This window comes from Pleurodeles waltl, chromosome 2_2 (genome assembly GCF_031143425.1).
Source record: "Pleurodeles waltl isolate 20211129_DDA chromosome 2_2, aPleWal1.hap1.20221129, whole genome shotgun sequence".
In the NCBI taxonomy this organism is placed as follows: Eukaryota; Metazoa; Chordata; class Amphibia; order Caudata; family Salamandridae; genus Pleurodeles; species Pleurodeles waltl.
The window spans coordinates 1061549560-1061569146 of NC_090439.1; the positions used below are offsets into that span (position 1 = coordinate 1061549560).

Here is a 19587-nt window from a genome sequence, read left to right on the forward strand (position 1 = left end):
TCCTGGAAAGTCAGGCGGCGTTGTCCTTGCGAGGCTGTGCGTCAAAGTTTAGATCTCACGGCAGGCGTCGCGTCGATTTCTCCTGCGGAGTCGGGCGGCGTTGTCCTTGCGAGGCCGTGCGTCAAAGTTTCGGTCGTCCCGAAGACGTCGCGTTGATCAGCGTCGGTGTGCGGCGTTTTTCTTGCCGCGGATCAAGCTGTGCGTCGAAAAGTTCAGCGCACGGAGCGTCCAAGAGGAAGAGAGAAGTCTTTTTGGTCCTGAGACTTCAAGGAACAGGAGGCAAGCTCTATCCAAGCCCTTGGAGAGCACTTTCACAGCCAGACAAGAGTTCAGCAAGGCAGCAGGGCAACAGCAAGGCAGCAGTCCTTTGTAGAAAGCAGACAGGTGAGTCCTTTGAGCAGCCAGGCAGTTCTTCTTGGCAGGATGTAGTTTCTGGTTCAGGTTTCTTCTCCAGCAAGTGTCTGATGAGGTAGGGCAGAGGCCCTGTTTTATACTAAGTTGTGCCTTTGAAGTGGGGGTGACTTCAAAGAGTCTCTAAGAAATGCACCAAGCCCCCTTTCAGCTCAATCCTGTCTGCCAGAGTCCCAGTAGGGGGTGTGGCAGTCCTTTGTGTGAGGGCAGGCCCTCCACCCTCCCAGCCCAGGAAGACCCATTCAAAATGCAGATGTATGCAAGTGAGGCTGAGTACCCTGTGTTTGGGGTGTGTCTGAGTGAATGCACAAGGAGCTGTCAACTAAACCTAGCCAGACGTGGATTGAAGGGCACAACAAGATTTTAGTGCAAAGAAATGCTCACTTTCTAAAAGTGGCATTTCTAGAATAGTAATATTAAATCCGACTTTACCATTCAGGAGGATTTTATATTACCATTCTGGCCATACTAAATATGACCTTCCTGCTCCTTTCAGATCAGCAGCTGCCACTTCAACAATGTATGAGAGCAGCCCCAATGTTAGCCTATGAAGGGAGCAGGCCTCACAGTAGTGTGAAAACGAATTTAGGAGTTTTACACTACCAGGACATATAACCACACAAGTACATGTCCTGCCTTTTACCCACACAGCACCTTGCTCTAGGGGTTACCTAGGGCACACATTAGGGGTGACTTATGTATAGAAAAAGGGGAGTTCTAGGCTTGGCAAATACCTTTAAATGCCAAGTCGAAGTGGCAGTGAAACTGCACACACAGGCCTTGCAATGGCAGGCCTGAGACAAGGTTAAGGGGCTACTGAGGTGGGTGGCACAACCAGTGCTGAAGGCCCACTAGTAGCATTTGATCTACCTGCCCTAGGCACATGTAGTGCACTCTACCAGGGACTTACAAGTAAATTAAATAGTCAATCATGGATAAACCAATCAGTAGTACAATTTACACAGAGAGCATATGCACTTTAGCACTGGTTAGCAGTGGTAAAGTGCCCAGAGGTCAAAAACCAACAACAACAGGTCAGGAAAAATAGGAGGAAGGAGGCAAAAAGTTTGGGGATGTCCCTGTCAAAAAGCCAGGTCCAACATGACCCCCTACCAGCCTAAAGCCAGGGGAGAACAATCACTATCCTGATGTACTTCCCTGTTTGAGGCGACAGAACAAGGACCCAGGCCCACAACAGCAGGGGCATGCTCCAGTTCTTCGCCTTCCTGACTCCAATTGGATCACTCTGTCCATACTCTCAGGGCCCACTAACCCAACCCATGGGGAACCTTTCTCCTTACCTGCGGATCCCATCTGTGCAGCACCTAACCTTACTTTGCTCACAGATGTATCCCAGGAGCAGGATAGTACCACCATGACCAACCCAGTGGTGTTGCCCACACTACCCCCGGGGTGTGACACTTGTCCCCTCCCCAGGGATAACTCTGTCCACCCGGACCGCAAGCCACAGTGATTACTGACAGCTGCCAGGGATGAGAGCCAGGCCCCAGGCGTCTCAAAGCTCTCCAACCACTGTGGCTGTGGAGAGTGGGGGGCGGTAGCCCCAGGTGCTGGGCACCCTTTAACCACTCTCCCTTCCACCAGGTCAGGGATGACAGCCTGAACCTGGTCCTCCCCTCTGGGGCTCTGTACCCTCCCTCCTGGAGCGGTACCCCCAGAGTCCAACATGGTCAGGGTGCTTACAGAAGTTGCCCTGTACCATTCCTCCACCAGTGCAGGGCTGTTAACCTGCAACTGGCCCTCCAACCTGGGGCCTGTACCTTCAGGTTGGACTAGGGCCCGGGGTGAGGCATCCCTCCCCTGCCCTCCCTTCTGGGGTCCAGCACCCTCCAACTAGGAGTGGCCTCCTCAGAAGACAACATGGTAGGAGCACTGTTATCAGTAGCCCCTCCCTCCAGGTCCGGGGGGACACCCTGAACCTGGTCTTCCAGCCCAGGGTCTGTACCCTCAGACTGGATCACTGCCTGGCAAACCAGGACTTCCTGGGGGGCACACCTACCCCCCACCAGGTCAGAGTTTAACCTCTGCACCTGACCATTCAACTCAGAGTCACCACCCTGAAGTTGAACAATTACCTGGCACGCCAGGACTTCCTGGAGGGCACACTGACCCTCCACCAGGTCAGAGTTTAACCTCTGAACTTGGCCATTCAACTCAGAGTCACCACCCTGAAGTTGAACAATTGCCTGGCACGCCAGGACTTCCTGGAGGGCCCACTGACCCTCCACCAGGTCAGAGTTTAACCTCTGGACCTGGTTCTCCAACCTAGGGTCACCACCCTGAGGTTGGGCAACTGCCTGGCACGCCAGGGCTTTCTGGGGGGCACACCTACCCCCCACCAGGTCAGAGTTTAACCTCTGAACCCGGTTATCCAACACAGAGTCAGCACCCTGAGGTTGGACAACTGCCTGGTACACCAGGACTTCCAGCGAGGCACACCTACCTCCCACCAGGTCAGAGTTTAACCTCTGAGCCTGGTGCCCCAACCAAGGATCACCACCCTGAGGTTGGGCAATTGCCTGGCACGCCAGGACTTTCTGGGGGGCACACCTACCCCCCACCAGGTCAGAGTTTAACCTCTGAACCTGGTCATCCAACCCAGAGTCAACACCCTGAGGTTGGACAATTGCCTGGCACATCAGGACTTCTTGGGAGGCACACCTACCTCCCACCAGGTCAGAGTTTAACCTCTGAACCTGGGTATCCAACCCAGAGTCACCACCCTGAGGTTGGCCAACTGCCTGGCACACCAGGACTTTCTGGGAGGCACGCCTACCTCCCACCAGGTCAGAGGCTAACCTCTGAACCTGGTTCTCCAACCCAGGGTCACCACCCTGAGGTTGAACAATTGCCTGGCACGCCAGGACTTTCTGGGGGGCACACCTACCCCCCACCAGGTCAGAGTTTAACCTCTGAACCCGGTTATCCAACCCAGAGTCAGCACTCTGAGGTTGGACCACTGCCTGGTACACCAGGACTTTCTGGGGGGCACACCTACCCCCCAACAGGTCAGAGTTTATCCCCTGAACCTGGTTAGCCAATCCAGAGTCACCACCCTGAAGTTGAACCATTGCCTGGCAGGCCAGGACTTCCAGGGAGGCACATCTACCTCCCACCAGGTCAGAGCTTAACCTCTGAGCCTGGTTCCCCAACCCAGGGTCACCACCCTGAGGTTGGGCAATTGCCTGGCACGCCAGGACTTTCTGGGGGGCACACCTACCCCCCACCAGGTCAGAGTTTAACCTCTGAACCTGGTCATCCAACCCAGAGTCAACACCCTGAGGTTGGACAATTGCCTGGCACAGCAGGACTTCTTGGGAGGCACATCTACCTCCCACCAGGTCAGAGTTTAACCTCTGAACCTGGGTATCCAACCTAGAGTCACCACCCTGAGGTTGAATCTTTGCCTGGCATGCCAGGACTTCCTGGGGGGCACTCTCACCCCCCACAAGGGACATACCGTCCCCAAGGGTCACACAAGAGTCTGGTTGGCGCAGGTCTCCCGACCTCTGCCCATCTGGCAGAGTCTGGATTTCCCCCAAACCAGAAACGGTTTCACCTGGGTCATTCCTGGGGGGCTCTGCTCTCAGAGCTGTCCCCTGACTCTCAAGGTCCTCCACTGGGGTCTGCAACCCCCTCTCAACCCTATGTCTGGACTTCTGCACCCCCTCACTAGGAGGGGTACTGCCAGACACCAGAACTGTTGGGATGCTGGCTACAGTCACCCCCCCAAGTCCTTCTGACACTGCGGGGCTTCCCTCAAAAGGTGGCCCTACGGTACAGGCTAGGCTTCCCTCCTGGTGTTCCCTCATGGAACCCTCTAGGACCTGGGACCTACCTGGGACACTACAATCCTTTCCCACCACACTCGGTTGGGAACCACCTAGACCACTCCCTTCAGGAGCACCCCCAAATGCCTCTTCAGACTCTCTGGTACTCACCCAGAAGTCTGCCTCCATTGTAAGTTCCCTGGGGTCAGAGAACTCAAACTCCACCTGGTGTTGGCGTAGCTCTGGAAAATAAGGACCAGACATATGCTCTCCAGCAATTACATCATTCTGCCCTTCACATGTATTAACCACAGTACCCTTCACCCAACCACCCAGTAACTCAACCTTGGAAAAGCACTCTACTTCACCCTCCTGAGACTGGTGAGACAGTATCTGTCTGTCCCTGACACTCAACCCATACTCTTCTGGGATGTCTCTACACTCTATATCCAGGACGTCCACCAGGGGGGAACCCTTTTCTCTGTCACTCTCTGCTAGAGTCAGTAAAGTGTCCCTCCCCCCAGTAGGAATATGACTCCCTGTACCAGTTCCCCAATCCTTCTCAGGGACCCTGTGCATAACGGGAACTACCTCATACCCTTGAACCGCCTGGGGTGTGTCAACTCCCTTCTTCAAGTTGGGCACCACATCTCTGGGCTTGTGCCCTTCTTCAGCAGTACTGGATGCAAGATTTTTGCTGCCACCATCTGAACTGGACTCAGCCCTTCCGGCCTCCAGTTTCAGCTCTTTACAGCTCAGCTCTTGAGCTGCAATCTTTTCTTCTTCCAGGGCTAAGAGACTTGCTGCCTCAGCCCTTTCAAGCTGCTCATCTAGCTCTTCCATACACCGCTGTAGAGCTAGGAGCCCTTCATCTCCCACTAGTTCTCTTTCCTCATCTGAGTAGTCTTCCTCCTCATGTGAGCAGTCTTCCTCCTCGTGTGAGTAGTCCTCCTCCTCATCTGAGGGGTACTTAGTCATTTGGTTTCTTGCTGCCTCTCTCTCTGCCCATCTTTCTTCCCCCCACACTATGTAGGCATGTAGCATCTCCGCCTCAGTAGATCTCCTTGCTACAGGAAGGACCCATTTTCTGCAAAGCTTCCTTAGGTCAGCCTTAGTGAGGTGGTCAGTAGGCACAAAGAATGAGTAGGTAAGCAATCTCATTGCTGACAAAGTCTTACTGGCAAGAACCAAAATCCAAAGTCCAAAATGTCAATAGTATATCCAAGAGGACATCAGAGAACCAAAAGCGAAAAAGATGAAAAATCAAGTTGACCTTCAACTGTGGGTAGGTAGTGAAATACTTAGCTACTGTATGTCACTGCACAAACACAAGTCCTATCCTCACCGCTGATCACCAATGTTAGAAATGGGGTTTTTGGTTGGCAGTCAGGTTGCCCTCTGTCCAAGCAATAACCCTCACTCTAGTCAGGGTAAGTCACACACAATCCAAAATCAGCCTGTGCTCACCCTCCGGTAGCTTGGCACGAGCAGTCAGGCTTAACTTAGAAGGCAATGTGTAAAGCATTTGTGCAATAAATCATACAACACCATAGCATAACACCACAAAAATACACCACACAGTGTTTAGAAAAATATCTATAATATTTATCTGGGTATCTTCAGGTCAAAACGATCAAAGTTGCAATACGAATTTGTAAAGATATCACTGAAAAGTGATAGAGAGTGTCTTAAGTCTTTAGAAAGTAAACAAAGTCTCTTTCAAACACAAAGTACCTGGTTTCTGGTAGAAAATCTCCTCAGAGGGCCACAGGAGAAGAGGTGCGTGGAAAACTGGTGTGTGCGTCGATTTCTCCTCAGCACACACGGACTTGCGTCTTTATTTTCCACGTGGGGAGTCGGGCGTCGTTTTCCGGCGCGCGGACAGTCTCTTACTGTGGTTTGCGGGGAGTACCAGATGTCCCGGGTCTGTGCGCGGATTTTCCTGCTTGTTTTCCGGCTGAGCGTCGTTCTGCGGGGCTGCGCATCGAAGTTTCGATCTCACGGCAGGCGTCGCGTCGATTTCTCCGGCGGAGTCGGGTGGCGTTGTCCTTGCGAGGCCGTGCGTCAAAGTTTTGATCTCACGGCAGGCGTCGCGTCAATTTCTCCTGGAAAGTCGGGCGGCGTTGTCCTTGCGAGGCCGTACGTCAAAGTTTCGATCTCACGGCAGGCGTCGTGTCGATTTCTCCTGCGGAGTCGGGCGGCGTTGTCCTTGCGAGGCCGTGCGTCAAAGTTTCGGTCGTCCCGAAGACGTCGCGTTGATCAGCGTCGGTGTGCAGCGTTTTTCTTGCCGCGGAACAAGCTGTGCGTCGAAAAGTTCGGCGCACGGAGCGTCCAAGAGGAAGAGAGAAGTCTTTTTGGTCCTGAGACTTCAAGGAACAGGAGGCAAGCTCTATCCAAGCCCTTGGAGAGCACTTTCACAGCCAGACAAGAGTTCAGCAAGGCAGCAGGGCAACAGCAAGGCAGCAGTCCTTTGTAGAAAGCAGACAGGTGAGTCCTTTGAGCAGCCAGGCAGTTCTTCTTGGCAGGATGTAGTTTCTGGTTCAGGTTTCTTCTCCAGCAAGTGTCTGATGAGGTAGGGCAGAGGCCCTGTTTTATACTAAGTTGTGCCTTTGAAGTGGGGGTGACTTCAAAGAGTCTCTAAGAAATGCACCAAGCCCCCTTTCAGCTCAATCCTGTCTGCCAGAGTCCCAGTAGGGGGTGTGGCAGTCCTTTGTGTGAGGGCAGGCCCTCCACCCTCCCAGCCCAGGAAGACCCATTCAAAATGCAGATGTATGCAAGTGAGGCTGAGTACCCTGTGTTTGGGGTGTGTCTGAGTGAATGCACAAGGAGCTGTCAACTAAACCTAGCCAGACGTGGATTGAAGGGCACAACAAGATTTTAGTGCAAAGAAATGCTCACTTTCTAAAAGTGGCATTTCTAGAATAGTAATATTAAATCCGACTTTACCATTCAGCAGGATTTTATATTACCATTCTGGCCATACTAAATATGACCTTCCTGCTCCTTTCAGATCAGCAGCTGCCACTTCAACAATGTATGAGAGCAGCCCCAATGTTAGCCTATGAAGGGAGCAGGCCTCACAGTAGTGTGAAAACGAATTTAGGAGTTTTACACTACCAGGACATATAACCACACAAGTACATGTCCTGCCTTTTACCCACACAGCACCCTGCTCTAGGGGTTACCTAGGGCACACATTAGGGGTGACTTATGTATAGAAAAAGGGGAGTTCTAGGCTTGGCAAATACCTTTAAATGCCAAGTCGAAGTGGCAGTGAAACTGCACACACAGGCCTTGCAATGGCAGGCCTGAGACAAGGTTAAGGGGCTACTGAGGTGGGTGGCACAACCAGTGCTGCAGGCCCACTAGTTGCATTTGATCTACCTGCCCTAGGCACATGTAGTGCACTCTACCAGGGACTTACAAGTAAATTAAATAGTCATTCATGGATAAACCAATCAGTAGTACAATTTACACAGAGAGCATATACACTTTAGCACTGGTTAGCAGTGGTAAAGTGCCCAGAGGTAAAAAACCAACAACAACAGGTCAGGAAAAATAGGTGGAAGGAGTCAAAAAGTTTGGGGATGTCCCTATCAAAAAGCCAGGTCCAACAATAATCCTTTGAAGTTTGAAGCTAGACTAGAGAGCGAAGATGCCTGGTCTTAGCAGACATGGAAATTTGTTTTGTTTTGGTTATAATAGGGATTCCCGATTGGAGGACTCGTGTCCGGTTCCTCCGATTGGAACTCCAACCTATGAACTATATGTGAAACATGGCATAGGCCCCCTCACATATAATGAAGTATGGATCCGATACACCAGGAAAGATGGTGTTTTAAAATGGCCCCAATATGGTAGTTTTGACACAGAGATTCTGAATAATCTGGAGGTTAAACTTTTTAAGAAGAAAGCCCGGCCGGTGATGTTTGACTCTTTCCGCCTATGGCGTAAGGAAGCCAAACAAAAGGAAATTAAATTAGCAAAGCGAAATAAGAGGGAAGAGGGTATCTCGATAATGCAAGCTGCCATGCAGTTTAAAGATGATGAAGAAGAACAGATGAATGAGCAGTTGCACAGGCAACGTAAATTGGTGACCGATAAATGTTATCCAGTTTTTCCGCTTCTTCAGCAAGATGCAGCAAAAGAACTTGAGAAAGATCCTTTAATGTCACACTTGTTGAGTTCGCCACCCCCTTATGCGCAGAATGCTACAGCACCTCTGCAACCTTTAGCTGTGCAACCTCTGGTTATTGTGCCTCAGGTTCTTCCACAGCCGCCAGCTCCTTTTCAGTTGGCTCCTACTACTATGGCGCAGCCCCTTCAAGGGCCACCGACTTCCCTACCTGCTCCATCTGTACCTCCTGCGACTTTATGTACTACATCGACTGCCTCTTCTGGTGTTCTTCCTGATACTGCCTCTGCGTCTGCTTCTGCGTCTGCCTTGTCTCCCTCTGTTTTTCCTCCTGTTCTTTCATCAACTTCTCCTTCTGTCCGACAGAGAATGACAGATACTGTTGCCAGCCTTATATTTCCTCTCTTTGGGTCGTCTGGTGTGACCCCAGATTCGGAGCGTAAGCAGTCGCGTAGTCAACTGCCTAATTCTCAAGAGAGAGAAATGTTTGACCGTATGGCGCGTAAATGGGTTGTTTACCCTTTAAGATACGATGTAGAGTCTGTTATGGATGTCTTCCATCAATGGGAAGCACCAAAACAAAGATACGTTTTTGAGAAAATGTGTGCTTTCCTTTGTGAGGAATTAGAGGATAATGATTTGGAAACAAATCCGCCTGATTTGTGCCGTGTACGGTTTGAGTTTGCAAAGGGCACGATTGTGGGTTCGGATGTTGAGACAGCAGTTGCGACGTTGTTGTCCTTTAGGAATAAGGATCCTTCTCAGTCATTGTTCCAACATGACTCTTCTGTTAAAAAAAAGGTGCAACAGTACCCAATGAGAGAAGTCCCTCCGGTATGGAAGGACGCCGTTGCGGCTGATGTTGCTAATCAAATTGATGCTGTCCCAGCTCATTTTCAGCGTGTTTGGGTACATGTTCCGTGGAAGCGAGCTGAAGTTTTAGCCCTTAAGTAGACTTTGCCTGATCCCCGTAAAAACCCTGCAGGGTATTATAAGGAATTATCACAGACTGCAGACTCATGCATTATGAATTTAGCCGACATAGACATGTTATTTGGGAATGTTGTTCACAGCCTTTGTGGGGATTGATTCGCCATACAGATCATGCACAAGAGTTAGGTGACTCATGAGCTAATATTAGTACTGCAAATGATAGACAAGTTGGTGGTGCCAAGCCTGAGCCTTTGGTAGCAGAACTGCCTGCTAGGATCATTACTTACATGAAGACTTTAATGCCTGCGATGCGTGTGAATTGGGATAAATTGTCTGCGTGTAAGCAGAAGAAAGATGAAACAGTGTCTGATTTCTTCACCAGGTTTGAGGAAACGTTTATCGACCACAGTGGTCAAGGTATGAGTACAGAAGGTGGTCAACGGTTGTTCGTCGACAAGTTTGAGCACAATTTGCTTGCAGAGCTGTGTAAGAAATTGAAGGATTCAGAGAGTTCTTGGGCCGTTTCCTCTTCAGCACAAATATTGGCTACTGCACAGTACTACGAAAATAGGGATAAAGATGAGAAGGATAGAGCAGACAAGAAAACTAAAGAATTAAAGACGAAGGTTCTTTTACAACAGGCGTATCCGCCACGTGGTGGTCAGAGTAACTATCAGCAACCTCAACAGTTCCAGAGAAACTCGCAAAGGTTCGAGTTTTCTCAACCACGTGTTCCTGTAGGTCCCAATCAGTGTTCATATTGTAAAGAAGAGGGTAATTTCAAGTATAGTTGTCCTATTTTGTTACAGCGTACGAATGGTGCTTCTGGCGCAAGAGGTCGAGGTGTTCAACAAGCTCCTAGAGGTAGAGGACGTGGAAGTTTCCCCCAGAACACGCGTTCCTTTCCGTCTCAAAACTCAATGAATAGTTTTGATCAGCAACATAACGCGTCTGGTAGGACGGCTCAGTACTATGCTGACGACTACTATGGAGAAGATGAGAACTTGGAAGGTAATAATTGCTAGGACAGCCATAGACGAAGAGAGGGAGTTTTTTTAGTTCCAGTGGATCAGAATGGACCCTATGTTAAGGTGATTACATCAGGCGTGTCGGAGCCTTTTCTGTTAGATACTGGTGCTACAAAGAGTTCTATTATGCACTCAAAACTCCCTGGCGCACCTTTGTCTGGCGAGATGAATGTTTCAGTAGGTTTTTCTGGCGCCCCGGTTAGGAACCCGATTTCTAGTCCTATGTCCCTTTCTGTTGGACCTTGTGAATTGGAAGCACCCCTTATTCTGACGACAGGTTGTGGTGAAAACTTGTTAGGATTGGATTTGTTGAAAAGATTGTATGCGACATTATATTGTTCTCCTTCGGGAGTACAACTTACACTGGGTAGGAAAATGGTCTCTCCAATGTATTTGTCAAAGGATAAACTTCCGACCGAATTGTCGTTTCTTCCTGATATCATTTGGGCTACTGGTCCTAATGACGTGGGTCTGTTGGAAATACCGCCTTATGTTGTGACATTGAAAGCCAATGTTAAATTACCATGCATTCAACAATACAAGATCTCTAGTGAAGGTGAAAAGGCGTTGCTAGCGATCATTTATGATTTAATTGAAAAAGATGTAATTGAAGAGACAAGAGGCAACGTTTGTAATAGTCCTGTTCTGCCTGTTTTGAAACGTACTGACCCCTCTAAGCCACCTGTTTACAGGCTCGTGATTGATCTTAGAGAGGTAAATAAAATAGTTGTGCCACAGTTTCCAGTTGTTCCTGATATCACTGCCATATTGACTATGATTCCAGCTTCCGCCACCTGGTTTTCGGTGATAGACTTAAAGAATGCTTTCTTCAGCATCCCGATTGCCGAGGAGAGCAGGGATATTTTTGGATTCAGTTTAGGAGGCCGAAGTTTCCGCTTTAAACGCGCTCCACAAGGCTACTGTGAAAGTCCATCAATATATAGTCAGGCTTTAAAAACACAGCTTGATGCAATTGTTTTACCTGACGGCGCTACCCTTATTCAGTACATTGATGATTTGCTAGTCGCTACAGATACTGAAGAGATTTGTAAAGAAGCCACCTTGTCGTTGTTGCGTCATTTGTCTGATTTACATCACAAGGTGTCCCTTTCAAAACTGCAATATTGTCGACAAGAAGTGACCTACTTAGGTCATCTCTTATCGAAGGAGGGAAGGAAACTGACCTCAGAAAGAATTCAGGCAATTGCAAAATTGAGTGTGCCAAAGACACAGAGAGAAGTACGTGCTTTCTTGGGCATTACATCATACTGCAGACAATGGATACCGAATTTTTCTTTGCTGGCCAAACCTTTGGTAGCATTGACCTATAAAGATACACCAAACCCCGTTCCGTGGTCTGAAGATTGTCAGAAAAGTTTTTCCGAATTGCGTAATGCATTGTGTTCGGCTCCTGTGTTGGGTACCCCCGACTACAGTAAGCCCTTTACACTGTATGTTCATGAGAAAGAGGGTTGTGCATTCTCAGTGCTGACATAGTTTTTTGGAGACAAGCAGCGCCCATGCGCATATTTTTCGTCGACTTTGGATCCGGTAGCTAAAGCATTGCCGAGTTGCTTGAGAGCCACAGCGGCAGCAGCTGTTTCTATTCGACAGTCTGCTGGGTTAGTGATGAATAATATGTTGATTGTGATGGTTCCACATGCAGTGGACACGTTGTTAAACAGGACCAAGACACAGCATTTAACTAGTGCTCGATTGTCAGGTTACGAGTTGACACTGTTAGCGAGTCATGTGCACATAAAGAGGTGCAATACGTTGAATCCAGCCACGTTATTGCCGATTTCAGTAGAGACAGATGATGTTGAACAACATGATTGTTTTCTTAGGACAGAAGAAGAAACGAAAGGGAGAGTAGATCTTAAAGATACTCCTCTTGTAAAGTGTGATGGTACCTTATGGGTGGATGGTTCATGCTTCAAGCTTCCGAATGGTGATACGACTGCAGCATATGCCGTCACAACTTTGCATACGATTGTTGAAGCTGCACGTATACCACATAATTCAGCTCAAGCAGCAGAGCTGATTGCACTTACGAGAGTGTGTGTGTTATCGAAAGGAATGAAAGTGACCATATATACCGACAGCCAGTATGCGTTTGGTGTGGCCCATAGTTTTGGACGATTGTGGAAAGAACGTGGGTTCCTGACTTCGCATGGAGCTAAAATTCAGCATGGTCAGTTGGTGAATGAGCTTCTTGAGTCACTGACCTTGCCATTACAAGTTGCGATTGTGAAATGCAGTGCACACAAGAAGGTTACTGATGATGTTGGTCGTGGCAATGCATTTGCTGACGAAATCGCAAAAGAAACAGCAAAAGATGTGATGAATCGAATGTATGTTGCAGGCCCCGCAAGATGGGTTGGTGACGTTGGAATATGTGAAGATACGATAGAGGGTGTGAAGTCTCTTCAAGCTGAAGCTTCAGAGAAAGAGTTGAGTGTGTGGAAAGAAAGTACGGGTAAATTGGATGAAAATGGTTGTTGGGTTGACTTGTCAGAACATCAGCGATGGTTGTTACCCGATGCGTATGTGCTTGCAGTGGTGACAATGGCTCATGGAATGGCCCATATCAGTGTGAAAGGGATTTGTAAGTTGTTGGCTCCAGTATGGCAAAATGCTGGATTTCCTAAATGTGCAGAGAATGTGGTCAAGAATTGCATGGTGTGTCTGAAATACAATCCTGGTAGGGGAACCCCAACTCCAGCTGGTCATTTTGCGCCTCCAACGTATCCGTTCGAGGTTTTGCAGCTAGATTTCATCCACATGGAAAGGTGCAACAATCTGAAATACGTACTCGTTGTTGTTTGTGCCTTTTCAAGATGGGTAGAAGCATATCCCTTAAAAGACAACACTGCCTTATCCACAGCTAAAGCCCTTGCTGAAGAATTCTTCCCTAGGTTTGGAATGCCGAGAATGGTCTGGAGTGATAATGGGAGTGAATTTGTGGGTCGAGTGATGAAAAAAGTATGTGAAGGGCTAGGTATCCAGCAAAAATTCCACGCTGCAAATCACCCCCAATCAGCTGGACTAGTAGAGTCCTATAATGGCACGCTAAAACTGAAGTTGGCAAAGATACAAGCGAGCTCTGGTCTTAAATGGCCTGACGCTCTGCCTCTAGCACTCCTATCAACAAGAATGACTGTGCATTCGCGAGTGGGACTTAGTCCCTATGAAATTGTGTTCGGCCGCCCGGCCAACATATGGGGAGTGCCAAGACCAACAAAATTCAGTGAGATCGAACACCCTGTACTGCTTGATTATTTGTATGAATTGACGGCTAAATTGCGTGTTCTACACCAACAGGTTCACGATACTCTGCCTCAGGTCTCTGAAGCTCCAGGACATCTTATCGATCCTGGATCATGGGTGCTGGTCAAGAACTTCCAGCGGACAAAGAATGACCAGCCCCGTTGGACCGGCCCCTACCTCGTCCTTCTCTCAACAAGATCAGCTGTTCGAGTGGAAGGGAAAAAGAACTGGATCCACGGCGTACACTGCAAGAGGGTCCCTTTTCCTCTACCGTATGACCGATGGGTCCAGGAGGGGATCGCTGACTCTGAGACTGAGACTGTGCCTCGGTTTTTGCCATTTAGCGATGCACGTGTAAAAGGAACAATTTCTGAACGAGAAAGTGACAATAATTTGCAAGAAGCTGTGCCACCGTCAATTCGATTGAACACTACAGAGCCTGAACTCTTGTTCCAGAACCAGACAGTACCTGGAAAAAGCCGTTATAATTTGAGACCAAGAACTAAGGACAAATAATTTTTTTCCCGTTCCTTTGCTATTTTTTTTTAAAGTGCGGCTCTCTCATCTGAGAAACTTTCTTATTTTTGTTTTTTTCTTTTCGAACCGCCATCCGGGTTCAGCTGTAGGGTCGTGGTTGCCCAAGTCTTTGGAGTGCAGCTGAAGACGTTAGGTCGACAGTTCTGGTCGGTCTAAGGGAGTTGCCCTGGACTGACAGAAGCATTCCCTAGCATAGAACACCCTACCACCACGAGCAGCAATTAGAGAGGATGGAGTTTTTCAAGAATGAGAGACCTGCCAGACAGATGGACTTTAAAGCCAGAATGGGTATAATAATGACAAAGAAACGATTTTTGATATTATGTATTTTCATGTTGCTTAGTGTAATGACGTTTTTAATAGGATATGTTTTATTCTCTTTTCAAGTGACATTTGCACCCATTACACAGCCCATACCTCCTTCTACTGTTTCCTCACATTCTTTTCACCCCCTGCCTGAACACGAGTCTGCCAGAAGATTAGAATTTGTCAACAATTCATTCATTCAGCTTCTACACCAACACCAATTAGTAGTGAACACAACTAACTGTTGGGTGTGTGGTCTTATGCCTCATACTACTGATAAAGATATCCCTTATCTGGTCCTACCTTTCAGCCATAATGGTTCTGTGTGGGCATATAGAATGGTGTTCATATACGCGTATGAAGCCAACCCCCTACGTTCTGTGAAAGATAATCCTAAGAATAGTGCTCTAGCTAAGGGTATAGTAGATATGATTAGGGAAGATATTTCCTATGAGACTATCCCGAGAGATGAGACACTAGCATATATTGGATGGAACAGAACAGGATATGGAGTTACTCTGAGTGGGAACCAGCGAGCAAAGAGATCCTCCCCGATTTGGATTGTACCCCATCAGGGTCACCTATGTCTGCAAGGTATTGGCAAGAATCCCAGAGCTCAGTTAGGGAAAAGTATCTGCACTGAAACATATGTTTTTGCGTCTCAAACTTCTCCTTCGTTCTTAGCAGCTAAGGGTTCCTATTTCATCTGCCATAATAGAGCCTATACATGGTTGCCCCCTGACTTCTCAGGCACATGTTTTGTTTCGTTCCTGTTACCTCCCACCTACACGGCCGCGGCAGATTACCATAAGACAAGGATAGTTAGAGGTGTCATAAGTAAAGAAGACACTACAGGACAAGAATTTGGAGATTTCGCAAAGGGTATTCTGCCGTTTTGGGGTCCTATGGTTAACAGCAGGAACATAAGGCAATTGACAAAGGTGGTTGAATCCACGGTAGTTGAAACCGCCGGTGCCCTTGGTAATTTGACTGCTGAGCTCCAGTCGGATCGCCTTATGACTCTTCAGAACAGGGTCGCATTAGACGTCATACTTGCAGACAGAGGTGGGGTATGTAAAGTGATCCAATCAAGTTGCTGTGTTTTCATCCCAGATAACGCTCCGACAGTCTACCAGGCCATTTCCAAACTGCATAAGATCTCCGAATCTATTCACGTGGATAAAGGAGATTGGTCATTGATGGGGTGGTTCTGGGAGCTGATATCCGCCTGGGGATGGAAGACTCTGGTAGTCATTGGGATGATCTTAGCCATTCTTTTCCTGTCCTGTCTGTGTGTACAGTGTGCTCCTGCAATATGTGGCCTCTGTGCTACATCGTGTGTAAGGAAACCTGTATCAAGGGACGAGCTAAGTATTAGGATGATGCTACAGCAACATCTCAACGACTTTATGAATATAGACCTGGACTCAGATTAGCGTGAGTATAGGTTATTGCCTATGTAAGGGCAAAAGGACGGTCTGGGGTACTGAAAATTCTGGACCCGTGTTATAAACATCGTCGTATCACAACGATTTTGGTATCAGCAGACCGAGAATGATTAGAATAGTATGCACAAGCATTGTATTCATATTCGGGTAACGAAATCACCCAAATATCAGAGTTTCCGTCCTGAACTCTCGTGTTCCATTTAAACGACAGCCATTTTATGATTACCCTCACATAGGCCAATGACTAATGCTGAAAACGAGTCTGAAGGACACGTACACCTTTGCTGACTCCTCTGTGACCTGGGCAAGCTGACTCCACTGCCTGAAGCCAAACCTGTTCGGCCAGTTTCTTTCCCAGTGGCCGAATGAGATTAGTATCAAGGCACAACACATCATAAAACCTTTCATCACACACAAACCATGCCTAATCTTACACACACCTGTCCCTGTTTCTTTCTTTATGACTTGCTTTACAAGGAGGAGGTGCCCGTTTATATTGGGGGTCCGTCGATATCTGATGAAAGTACTAAGCCTTCCCGGGTAATTGATTGAGGGCTGGACAAACTGAAATATGGGCTTGTCATCATAACCCTGCTATTTCTTTGTAGTGAAAATATGTGAATGGTCAACTGTAAAATAAGGAATGTTTGCCTAAAGCATAATATTTTGTATAAAAGAGAAGGTTAGCTTTGCAAAGCGAGCAGTCTCCTGAGAATATACACTGTGTTGTACTTCTAGGATACCTGTTACTGTCTGCAGCCAATAAACAAGATCTTTGACTTCACCAAGAAGACTCTGTGTTTCTGTAGTCTGAAACAGGAAGGACTCGAAGTCTTAGGGTGTGTTCCCTGGCACGACTGGTTTCTGAAAAACCCAGTACTTCAGGTGTCTATCACAAAATCACAAAGGGAGATGTGGAAAATATTGTGACTTACACAACAGTCATACATTTACTCCAAATGTAGGAGGAAATCTACAGAAGTAAACTCCCCACTGCTTTGTGTGAATTGGACTCTCTGACATTATAGCAGGCGACTATGTGGACAGACTTTGGCAATGTGCAAACATTTGTGTGAGGCAATTTGATGTAGTAAAGATTTGTAAGCGTAGCTGCATATAGCATAACAGAAGCTTTCATTTAAATTCACTAATCAGACATATTTAATTTTGATGTCTTTATAAAAATGGGACAGGTTTTACTTTGGGACCCAGGTATGTTTAGCAGCTGATGCTTTTCTTCAAATCTATCTCACTACATGGGCTCAATTACTTTTGTATAACAGTCCATACTCTGAGGGATGCCTTGCAAAGCATGTAGCCGGTAATTCAAAATCACCAAACAATCAATAAATGATCTATGAATCCGGATCGTGCATTTGAATGGAGGTAGAAAATTCAAAATAAAGCCTTTATAGAATCATTTTGTATGGAAGGAGTAGCCATGTAAAAATAATACCAAAAAATGAAATCGGAGAAGACAGAAATATAATTCAAAATACGAGATGGTGATTGCCAGCCCTAAGTACTCTCAAAAGACTGCACTGTTATTTTAAGATTAAAGTGGTCAGAATGAAGCAAGGGCGTGCTATCCAATTTGAATAGTAAATGAGTTTGCAATGAACTCTTTTGAAGATAAAAGAGCCAAGACGGTGCCCTATGAATATGACTAAATTCCTTAATTATTATATATTGATTGCTTTTATGTTTGATAACAGAGTCTGTTGTGATTTTTTTAAATCAGTAACTTGGGAACCAAGATGTGAATTAGACTTTGAATTGATTATCAATTTTGTATGTAGACGCAGAAACTTGAAAATGCGAAAATTGAAATTAAGTTCCTGAAATGATAGGGAACACTGTTATCATGAGGTGATATTCCATCAGCGCAATAGTGATGCGTAAATGTGTAGAATGGAAAACACCGGCACCATGCAAATCTGCGACTCAACTTGTTGAACACACCAAGAATAACAAAGTATTTTTTTTAATTGAAAAATGTAACTGATTAAATAATTAAACAAATGGGTCCATTATTACAGCTCACCTACTGCTACTTGCCTCAGTATTTAGCAAGAAAGTGTAAACAAAACTGCACTAGGTAAAGCGTGTAGCGTTATTAAAATCACAATTTATATAGCATTGCCCATTCACATATTTCGGGGCCAGTAAACCAGATGCCAGTTGTACTTGGCATCTGCAATTACAAACACTGATTCAAAGCATTGTGTGATGTTTGCATGCTTTGAGTAACCCATGCCTACAAAACATTCAGCACTTGCAAAATAATGACGTACGAATTAGACATTTTTAATAAGGATCGGGCCCCTTCATGCCTTCTTCATTTGGAATTAAATGTAAATAATGACAATGGTTATAATAATAGCCCTTACTGCCCCATTTGCCACCCCCCACACCTGAAAGCACCAATGTTCAGCATTAAAGATGTGCCACAAGGTAGATTTTAAATTTGGGCAGTGATAAATAGATAGATAGATAGATAGATAGATAGATAGATAGATAGATAGATAGATAGATAGATAGATAGATAGATATATAGATATATAGATAGATTAAAAAACATAATATAGTAAATGTGCACAAATGTGGTTTCCGTGGTTCCTAATATGTGACATCATGATACAACATGGTTGATTGCTGATTGCTGATCTCACTGGGGATCAGTAGGGTAGAGATTGCAAAACCCAAAAAACATTCCTTGAGAACTCACCTCTTTCCCTTGAGATCCCTTCTCTCCCGGCTCTCCCTATAAGATAATCGAGATAAAGATTCAAAGTTAAAAATGAAGAAGCTCACTATATGCAGGTGACTCTGAACATGAAACAAAACATTAAAGGGCCATACACCTTCTAGTGAGGAATACTGTGAACTCTCCTCAGCTTACACTTTATTGCCTGCACCCACATTCAGTGCCATCATAACACTTTTGATCACGTGAACCCTTTGTCAAGTTGTTTTTAACTGCAGATGCTCTTTCCAAGTGAAATAAGTCTGCCTGATGCTTAGATGATGCTGTGGAGCATTCACACATTGCTGCCCAAGTGGTAAAGGGACACAATTGCAATTGTAAAGAAAATCGGAAAGCCTTATAAAGTTGGAGATTTGTTGTCTATAGCAGGTGCACTACATAGCACTGGAAATTAGGACTTCTTTCCAGTTTTGCCAAACTGCCAGGACCTAAACTTTTCTCTTCTTCAATGAAAGTGATTTTCTGATCTGTTGGGTGCATTTTCACTGAAAATTCACAATGCTGTTTCCTTACATTGTGCGAGAAAAATGCCAAAAATGGGGCGGGGGGAAGAAGTGGCCCTCACAAAATGGTAATTTCCTCTGAGCATGTCAGGAACATTGTTATTTTTTCTCTGTCCTTGACCATCATGCCATGCATATCATGCCATGCACCTGGGCAGAATAAAGCAGCATCAGAACCCATGTTCTAAAGAGGATAGCCTTGGGCATGATGATAAAGTTTCTTACAGAGTTTCCTCTAAATGACCCCTAAGAAATGTTTGTGTTGTACTGCATTCTCCCTTGCACGATGCTCCAGTGTGAGATTAATTGTCACAGGGGATGAGGAGGGCTCAAAGGGATGTGGTCAAAGGAAGTACAGAGTGTGGAAACATGGGCATAATCTTTGCATTCCAGTTAAATAATTGTTGACATTGGATAAATAATTTTGGGATTAGGATACCCTATCAATTTAATAAACC

The 19587-nt window shown here is 46.5% G+C and overlaps 1 protein-coding gene across 1 annotated transcript in view; it reads right to left on the minus strand.

The window, feature by feature from the left end:
* COL22A1 (collagen type XXII alpha 1 chain) overlaps positions 1–19587 on the minus strand; it is a 900581-nt gene that overhangs the window by 28395 nt on the left and 852599 nt on the right. Inside the window, exon 59 of the mRNA XM_069220797.1 lies at positions 18588–18623. Coding sequence (XP_069076898.1) covers positions 18588–18623 — 36 coding nt within the window. The remainder of the gene's footprint in view (positions 1–18587; positions 18624–19587) is intronic.